The sequence below is a fragment of the Prinia subflava genome, chromosome Z (assembly GCF_021018805.1).
Source record: "Prinia subflava isolate CZ2003 ecotype Zambia chromosome Z, Cam_Psub_1.2, whole genome shotgun sequence".
Taxonomy (NCBI): Eukaryota; Metazoa; Chordata; class Aves; order Passeriformes; family Cisticolidae; genus Prinia; species Prinia subflava.
The window spans coordinates 23,396,829-23,407,163 of NC_086283.1; the positions used below are offsets into that span (position 1 = coordinate 23,396,829).

General features: G+C 36.3%; 1 protein-coding gene across 2 annotated transcripts in view; it reads right to left on the reverse strand.

Moving 5' to 3' along the window:
* LOC134563890 (probable ribonuclease ZC3H12B) overlaps positions 1 to 10,335 on the reverse strand; it is a 31,641-nt gene that overhangs the window by 6,178 nt on the left and 15,128 nt on the right. For both annotated transcript variants that reach the window (XM_063422301.1, XM_063422303.1), the window contains 4 exons: positions 4,517 to 5,282; positions 1,576 to 1,715; positions 543 to 777; positions 349 to 455 (listed from right to left, as the gene is read on the reverse strand). In XM_063422301.1, the coding sequence (XP_063278371.1) occupies positions 349 to 455; positions 543 to 777; positions 1,576 to 1,715; positions 4,517 to 5,118 (1,084 nt within the window). In that variant the 5' untranslated portion in view covers positions 5,119 to 5,282. The remainder of the gene's footprint in view (positions 1 to 348; positions 456 to 542; positions 778 to 1,575; positions 1,716 to 4,516; positions 5,283 to 10,335) is intronic.

A 10,335-nucleotide genomic window follows, 5' to 3' on the forward strand; every position in this document is an offset into this window, starting at 1 on the left:
TTTCTTTCTACTGGCTCATGATTTCAATAATGACAACACACACACAATGCTATATAAAACAAGTAAACTTTAACTCAGTTTTGTTAATTATGAATCTCCTCCCTCAAATACAAACCAGAATAAAATAGCAAAAAGCTGTATTATCCACATAGTGTATCTGGTAATCCTTAATTTTCTGCTATATTGTTTTTATAAATATGTGTATGAAGGGTATAAAAGTGGACATTGTGCTTAGATGGCAACATGAAAAGTGGTACATTTTTTGGTTTTGGTAATGAAAATATGTTAATTAATTGCTTGCTTCACCTACGTTTAAATGCAACAAAATTATTTGACTTGGGCACTTACCATAAGGACACGGTTGTTTCTTATGTTCAGGAATAACTGGCCTTTTTCTTAAGAAATTTTCAAGGCTTGGACCATGGCGTCCTAAAGGATCATCTGGAGGCATAAATCTAAGGGATAAGAAATGAAACACGATCAGTTTTTCCTCAGAATGCTGAATTAGCAAATTCATTCACTTTTGAAGAAAAAACCCATACTTGTCATTCACAAAAGAATACATTAGCAGCCGCTCCTCTATGAACTTCTTCCATTCTGGTTTTTCATTTTGAAGATCCCGATAGTTATCATTTGACACAATGATGCCATCTGAGTCGAAAGCAAGTTTTACTATGAATCGATCGTCATAGCAAACAACTCTTCTTCCCTGAACTCTTCGAGATGGGGTGAAAACAAGAATTTTTTCCTTCTCCAATTTACGTAAGATTTCTTGATCTGTAAAATAATTTTAGTTGAGCAGCTTTTAAAAAATGTTTTAAAAGAAAGAAATGCAACCTTTGTATTCTGAAAGTTCTTGTCTTTTTTGTCTGACAAAGTATCTTGCAATTATATTCATATACAGTCCTCATTATGATTGAAAAGCACCTAGATGTGGATTTTATTTCAGAGGTTTTGAAGCACTGAGTAAATATTCAACATTTGAACTTCATAACCATGTACCTTTCTGTACTTTTATAGCCATGTACCTTTACTCAGTCTTCCTGAACACATCAGGAATTCAAATGTTACCATATTACAATAGCCTTGTTATCCTAGAGTAAAATGCTAGAGCACTTTTTACAGGTCAAAACACATGCTGCCTTTTCAGTGTTCAAGATAACTCTACTAACTGAGTCCCTGGCCAGGGACTCAGTTAGAAGAAGAAGTTACCCAGTCATCTGCTGGGTGAGCATAAAAGAAGTTACAACTTCTTTTATGCTCACCCAGCAGATAAGACTCAGTTCTCATATGCTCAACAACGCTTGCAAACAGAAAAATTTTAACTACTGCTTCTCAAAAGTGTTGAAACCATCCAATAACGTTACAAAGGCCCACATCATGGTTTACACATGCAGATATTTAAATGCTTGTTCCCTCACCAGCGAAACTGTTGTGTTTTCAAACAAACAGCTGAGTTTGTTGTTAGCAACATCATTATCACCACATCCACAGCCCAGTACTGAGACCCATCAGAAACACAACAATATTTTTTTTCATTTTTAACCAAGGGGTCAAAGAAAATCTTGATGTTACCTGTAATTGGTGCATCAGGTCGAGACTGTTCTTTTCTCCATGCAGGTACAAACACAGTGATATCTTTATGTCCTTTTTCCAGAAACCAATCCACAGCTAGTTGAATTCCTCGGCATGAAAATCCTTCTTTGTTCCCATGGCTGAAGAACATGCAAGTTTTAAAAACAGCAAGGACAAAAGTTACATTTGGTTTTGGTTTTTGTTGTGGTGGTTTGGTTGGTTTTTTTCTTCTAAAGCTGCCATGGTCAAAGGATATAGGAAAACAAAATCTGTAAAGTTTTATTAGGCCTCCTTACATAATTGGAAAAAGACAACTGTACAGAGCTATTCAGCCATCAGATTACAGCAACCCTGCTACTTAAAAAGTCTATAAACGGTGAAATTTCACTATCCCCAGAGCAAAAGCAAGTAAACTTTAAGTTTTTCAGGTTTTTTCATTTTATTAGCTGACCTAATGAAAAAGATCACTTTCTCTGACAAACTGAACTCACCTTAAGTAGCACCACAAAACACTATCACAAAAAGAGGAGTGAACAATTCTGACTGCCATGGCTGATAAGTGCTTTCAAATATCTATATTAATAAAATCTTTTCCTCTGATACTAAATGTTCTGCATTTTTATTAAAACTTTTTATAGGAAAAAACCAGTTGTGTCAAAGTTGTTTAAGTCCCATCCCCCTCAAAAATTTGTTTTCTGAAACACAATGGAGTCTCTAAAACAGCACCCAATTCAAATAAAAAAGTTTAATTTTTAAAAGGGCCTAAGAAGTTTCTGCAAGGGAAAGGAGAAATTTTTAGGAGGTTTGATATAAACCAAGGAGAATCTTAATAATTAATCTTACTCAATCTCTATCTGCATCATCTATAATTGCAATATTTTTAAGGAGAACTGCATAACCCTTAAACTTTTCAGATATTCTGTCTGCAGAACAGAATTTGCATAATTAGGAGACTTCCATCATATTAAAATTGTCTTTAAAATCCATAAAATTCTATGGATTATAATTCAAAATTTCACCTCAAAGTTGCTGTTGTTATTGTTATTATTGTAGAATGACATCACAGATTAGTGGACTGTTTTCCTGGGCTCAAAACATTACAGAAAGTAACACCAAAGCAGAACAAAGGCAGACAGGTCTAATGTCTTTTGTTTGATTATGGATCACTAGCATAGTCTAAAGTCCTCACAACTTAAATAGTTACTACAGAAGCCACAATGTTCCTAAAAGCATTTTCCTTAAGTTTTTTTACATTTTAGATTCTACAGAATTTAATATCCTTGAAACTTTCAGATACATATGCATTTTGTTATGAGTTGGACTTGATGATTCTTATGGGTCCCTTATAACTGGAGCTAGTCTTACATTCCTACAAACGAAGCATCAGATCTGAGCTATGAAACAGTCAGAGTACACACAGAGAACAGTTTTTTCTCCAGTTGCTGCCTACCACATTATTCTCAGATCTAACTCAAGCAGCAGAGATTTCCGATTCAACAGGCACAGGGAAAAAAGTCAAATCCAGTTTTGGCAATGATGCTTTACAGAAACATCTTATGGATTGATGTAACCACAACGCGGCACTGGAAATTTCTGTATATAAAATACTGTTGCAGGATTTGAAGTGTTTATGTATTTGAAAAGTCAGTATACTCAATATACCTATAAAAACCCAAATCTTCTTAATACACTGAAAAAATAATAATTCATATCACAAGTTCCTCTAGACCAGAAGACTGATACTAAAACAAGTCTATTGTTTGAACACTACCTGAAGAGATCTTGGTATTACTGATCACTAAACAGACTTTAAATAACTCCCTCATAAAAAAATCATACTTACTCAATGATAAACAAATCATTGGCTATCTCAACTCTGTACTCTACAGACATGTTCAAAAGCAGCACAGGAGAGGTATCTCTAGGGTTAGTGTTGACCTAAGCAGCCAAGTGTACACAGAATATCCTGAGTCAGAAAGACCCATAAGGACCATCAAAAGCCAACTCCTGGCCTCATGCAAGATACCCCAAGAATTCCACAATATGCCTGAGAGTGTTGTGCAAACATTTCTTGAATTTGGACAGGCTGGGTGCTGTGACCCCTGTCCCGGGAGCCTGTTCCAGTGCTCAACCACCCTCTGGGTGAAAATCATTTTTCTAATATCCAGCCTAAACCTCCTCTGACTCAGCTTCATGCCATTTTCTTGAGTCCTGTCACTGGTCATGAGAGTGAAGAGATTGGTACCCGCCCCTCTGTTTCTCCTTTTGAAGATGTTGAAGAGCCCAATGAGGTCCGACCTCTGTCTCCTCTTCTCCAGGCTGCACAGACCAAGTGACCTCAGGCACTCCTCAAAAGGCTTCCACTCCAGACCCTCCCCCATCCTTGTGGCCCTCTTTTGGATGCCCAAATCTGTGCTCAATACTCGAGGTGGGGCAAGCAGCCCAGCTGTGCAGGTCAGCAGGTTTAGCTCATGCACTGTCCCTGTTCTGACACAGCTAAATTGCTTTGAATACTGAGCAGGCTTAACCATCAAGAGCTCAAATACCACGAATTCACTGCATTTCATTACCTTGCACTGTATGCCACTTTAGAAAGAACCAAGTTTTCTTACCCTACTTGGTTACTTTCCTTTAATGTCCAGAAACTATTTTCAGTATTGTTCAAAGACTTCAACATATTAAACCCATCCACACAAAAGCACACTACAAATAGATTGCTTGGAAAAAAGATTTGAGATGAGAACTTGGATTTAAAATGAGGGCTAGGTAACTGGAATATAGATTACATACAAAGATGTCCAATAAAAAGTCTAGACTAAAGAGTCCGTAAAACAGATGTATTATCAGTGTAATAGTCTAAATGTCTGTACCATCAATATGTTTATTTTTTAAAATATTTTAGTGATTTATTATTTTCAAACATTGTGACAGGGATACCCACCTCATAGCAACATTGCTTCCATCAATGACAATTGGCCTCAAGTTGTCACTGTTATCCACCACTTCTTCTTCCAGTGACAATTCAGGGCTTGCTATTTCCTTTGGGCAAGGGCCTCTTGGCACCAGAGTACCAGTGGTACTGCTGGCAGTGCTTTGTCCCTCTGATTCACTTTTGTTGCCAAGTCTCACAAGCTCTGCTAGAACATCATTGATGAGTGCATCTGCTCCCAACTTATTCAGTACAGCCTGGATCTGATCTCCTGCGTACCCAAGCTTTAAAGCAAAATCCATTTTAGCTTGGTATTCCTTGTCCAAATTTGTTTTGCATTCATCTACCTTCAAGTCTTGAGTGATACTGCTTTGTGAAAAACTTGGGCGATCCAGACATGGGGACCGGCAGAGTGGCCGATGCGGTTTGGTGGAAACCTCCTTTTCTCTCCACTGTGTAGTGCTTCTGAAGTATGGTTGCTCAGGCTCACTTTCTGAGCTCGTCCATTCCTCAGATTCAGCACTGCATTCCCCCGCATCTTGTTCCACATTTCTGTCTTCTCTGGAGTGCCTCTTCTCCATTTTCAGCTTCCCTACCATAGACCAGGCCGTCATCACGTTCAACTTCCAGCCAGAGCGCTCAGTTCTCTTTCATTTCCAAAGCCACCAGAAATTCATACTCAATTGCATCATGTTGGCCAATTAAAAGTTTACACAAGGCTGAAGATAATTTGCCTTGCTTACTATATTCTGGCATAAGCAGCACCAACATGAAGTTCCTTTAAAAAAAGGAAAAAATATTAAAAATTAGGTTTTGATCAATTCTGTAAAATATTCAATTACAATGATTTTGTTAACAAGTCAGTAGATGTCCCCAGTCATTCACATTTCTATGTAAACTGATTATAATAAAGCATATAATTACACTGTCTCTGTAATCACAAATGAAACTCTCTTTCCCTCCCTCAGTTCCTCTACCTACATAAGAAAGGACAATTCCCTCACAATAAAGGTAAAGCTGGAACAAATGGATTATCTCAGCAATATTCAAAGATAATAAAACAGAAGAGGGTGAGCCACCATTTCCACTAGAAAACTGTCTTCTACTGTCAGAACAGCCTATCTACACTAGGAACAACTGCAGTGTTCCAGTATGCATAAAATTTAACACAAATGAATTCAGCCTCTTTCAGCAAGAATTTACTATCGGAACCAACAAGTTTACCTAGCAAAAGTATCTTCTGGAAAGCAAAACAGACATTTAACAAAATAATATAAGCCACAAAAGAAAATTAAAAGCATCACCAGTGTGCATATAAGTCAAAGCTTATTCATTTTAAGTTTTCATGTCCTCTGTTTTAGGTAATAAGATGCAGAAAATCACAGCTAATATACCACTCACAGAATGATAGAATGGCCTCTTCACCATTTGTGAGAGGCCATCCCTAATTCCTTTGGGACAATTTACAGATGTTTCCCGGCTGCTTCCTAGAGTGCTGGTGTTTCGTGGTTCCTCCCTGACACACAGAAGTACATCCCTTCCTCTGATGAATCCAGTACAAAGCTCTGTTAGTAAGTCTTAGAAAGGTTTCCTCCTTGACTATTTCCCTACATTAAATGGTGGGGTTCTGTTGCCTATGGGAATATTTCAGAGAAAAACAGGTGTAGAAGACTGACAAAATTTGATAAGCAAAACCATAAAAATGTCAAAGGATCTCTGAAATGGGTCCATATTGCCCTAACAACAACCAAACCCTCTAAAATTGTCTCAAAGTGAAACTAAGATTATTAACTTGCAAAACCTTTCTACAGTAATATATAATTACCATAAACAGGCAAAGCAGTAACATTCTACCAGACTGCAATCCAATTCATGCTAACAAAAATGTACACACATGCAGAGACAGCTGCTCAAAAGACTAATTTCCTTAGGAAAATGCTAATCACTTGTACCTTAAAAAAAACAACTCTAAAAGGTCAAGTTTTCAGCCAATCAACAATAATTTTTAATGAAGAAGAATTTTTTTTTCCCCCCACATATTCATATGATATTTATATTTTGTCAGCCTGGAGAGAAGGAGGGTCAGAGGATACCTTATCACTCTCTAAAACTGCCTGAAAGGAGGCTGTAGCCAGATGGGGGTCAGTCTTTTCTCCCAGGCAACCAGGATTAGGACAAGAGGAAATGGCCTCAAGCTGTGCCAGGGGAGGTTTAGGTTGGATATCAGAAAATTTTCTTCAGAGAAAGGGTTGTCAAGCATTGGATTTGACTGTCCAGGGAGGCAGTGGAATCACCATGCATGGAGGTGTTAAAAAACAACTGGACATGGCACTCAGTGCCACATGGTCAGTGGTCTATTTGACAAGGTGAGTACTGCTCAAAGATTGGACTCAGTGATCCTGGAGGTTTTTCTCCAACCTAAAGGATTTGTGATAGTCCAAGTCTTTTATGCCACATGAAATAAAATCAGAGTTTCTTTCCATTTGAAAGGCAATTCCAGTCTTCATTAGTTAGGTTTAAGTTAGACTTTAAAAGCTGTTGTTCTTTTTTATGTTATTTATTCAAAGAGTATCCCTCTAAATACTTAGGTATTATTTTTACAGTACTCTCTATTTTCATTCCAAATTATTTTTCTCTCATATAGCACTAATAGCAGTATATTTACAACCCAAGTACTTGCCAACACAGATGTATTAATAGCTTAACCTGGAATGGATTTTAATTAGGTCTCACACACAACCTTGTACCTTGTCAACACTAAAAAAACACAAGTATATATAAAAATGACTATAAAAGAAGATTAAAAACGAAGGTTATCAGAACACTGCACCCTCAGCTTACAAAATACTGCAATGAAGGAACAATACATGTGGCAAGACTAATTTTTTTCAAATTATTGAGACTGTACTGCTTTGGCACTGGACAAAGAACAGCATGATTCTGCTCATCCAAGTTTAAAGAGCTCCATTTTTCTTTCCCAGTTGTCGTCTCTCTAAGCACGTCACAAGAATTTGGTTTTTGTTAAACTTATTATCTTGAAATCTCCATTCTCTCCCCTGACCCCTACAATGCCTTTGATGACTCTCCAGACTGTCCAAGTCATATCACAGAAGTCCAAGTGCAATCACAAAACATTTTTTCCTTGCATCTCCCAACTGCATCCCACATTCCTTCTGCCTATGAGATGTCCCAGGCAGCCCCAGGCTCATGGGGATCGGTGTCACCCCCACAGCACAGGGCTGGGGGCTCCCTATGACAACTCCCAGAGAAGCCTGTGCTGGACCAACATTCCTCTGTGTTGCTGGAGTTCTCATGCTGGCCATTGTAATGCCAAGCTCCTTTGTGGTTCTGAAGATGAGTTTTTATCACACACTGTATCAGTTTATTACAAACATTCCAGGCAAGATGCATTTTTATTACTATGTATAGATAAATACCTGTATTTCTGCTACTTGTGTTTCTAAAGGTAATTTGTTACAAGTCTTTCTTTCCAATGTTTTCCATACAGGTAAATGAACTGTGACTGAGAAGACAATCAAATTATATTCTAACATCATAATAAATAAGAGATGAGAAAAGGTTCAAACAGCAAAAGCTTGATACACAAAAATTATACTGCAGTTCTTCAATATAAAATTAAATATTACATGAATATTACACACATTTCTCAAATATCATGTTGTGCCCAAACATTGTAATTTTAATTTTATTTGAGAAAAGATTTAATAAAATGCAAAATGCAGAACTACAATGTAAAGAACTTAACATCTGAAATAATGCACTCTTGTTATTGAGTTTAAAGCCTATCTTTGTTGTGACTAACTGAATAGAGCACACATTTCATGCAATGCCCTTAAATCTTCAAACTTCTGCTAAAGCTATATGTATTCAATTTCTTTTCTAACATTAACTTTATGGCTTAATTTTTTAATTGGCCAAATCCCCACTAAATTTTTCTACAAAAAAAATGAGGAGTGATAGTCTGCATGTAATATACATAATTTGTATACAGTCTGAAAGAAAATATGTGCAAAAATAGAAAACTTTTCTTTAATAAAAGACTATTTGGTAGTTTGTAATTTCCACACCCAAAACAACTCCTGGTTATTAATATTTCTCCTATTTCCCCCTTAAAGTGACAAATCCAGTAATTCCTCTGATATATGTGAAAACAACCACCACAATTATAGCCACATCTCCAAGAGTACTTCCAGTCAGCAGGAACATATTGATGCAATTAATTCACTGGCATTTAGACTAAAAAAAAAACAACAAACAACACACCACAACAACAACAAAAAAAAACCAGGAGCAACAACAGTATAGTTTTTTGTTTTTCCACACTGTACTTCTCAGAAATTCATGTCATCTTGCAGCCTACTGACAATAATAGCAAATTTCTTTCCTTTCTGATCTCTATTATTTAATAGTGATAGTACAGTTGTACCTAGGGATCTCTATCCGTTCCAAGCCTATTTTAACCATATAGTCCCTTGCACAATGAATATACAATCTAGGATTCTGATGACAGGCTGGAATATCAGAAAAACCACATGGAACAGTTTGGTTTGGTTTGTCCAGACATCTTTAGAATGTAGTACTTTGTGGGCACACTAAAGGAGTTTATGTGGGAGAAAAAATCCACTAATTAGCAGTTAATAGAACCACCTTTGTGAATAATTTTCCACTTTTTTGTTTTCTTACTGCTTATACTGAATACCTTTTAAAGTTAATATAGACGCACTAAGGAGTTATCACAGTGGGTTAAATTAATTTTTTTTAAAAAAATGCTCTTACAACCAAACTCAGAACAAAAAGTAAAAAACCAAAAATAGTTTGAATAATGTTTGATTTTGCTGATAACTACAAAATTGAGAAACAAGTCAGAAAATAATTTCAAAGATAGACTCAAACCGCATCTTGCAGATCATGAACAGCTACATTTTCTCACTGAAATTTCAGAATTTGTTTATCGTGAGTTACTTTCCCCACAAAGACAGCCAAATATGAACACACGCCTAAAGGAATGAAAAGAAAGCTATTAAAAAATTTCTAATTTAAAGCTATTACAACTCAGAAATACAGACACTACAGCTTTAAAATTTTAATTCACATGATGCTTGCTGCTAAGCAACCAATGAAGTTTTCTTCCTAAACACCTCTTTCAGCACAGTCACGAGCAACTAGTAGAACAGAAAATGTGATTCAGAAAAAAGACTCAAACAAAATCATGTCTATTTTGTTCACGAGAGGCCAAGCTGAAAGCATCTCTTCAACTCTGATGGTATTAAACCAGAAAGAAAACATCTGCACAGTAATGAAGTACTGTAATATAAATGAAAACACTTCCAAATTATTCAACAATCACTATTCAAATGACAATGACTATTAAAGAGCTGGTGCTAGAAATACTCTAATCAAAGCCTGCTCATTTCAGCAGGACAAACAGAAACTCAGGTAGAAGAATGGATTGAACAGCTTCTTTTAGTCCCTTATGGTGCTGCCATATCTTATGCCATACCATACAACTCACATCATCTCTGTGCTCTGAGCAATGACCTTCAAAGGTGCAATTATATGATACACACACCTATTTTGAAGAACAATCTTCAAATTAAATATTTTATCAGCTCCTTCCACCAACTTTTAAGCATTTTTACTTTTTTTCTGTCTTTGCAGATACTAAAATGTAAAATTAAAACCAAGAACTCCAACTTGTGTATTTTCTCACATCTCTCTCTCACCTGGATAAGAAATACTTAATAATTATTCTATACTATTTATTTTAAGGAGGAATAGTTTGTTTGTTTTCCTTTGTGTACTTTTGAGAT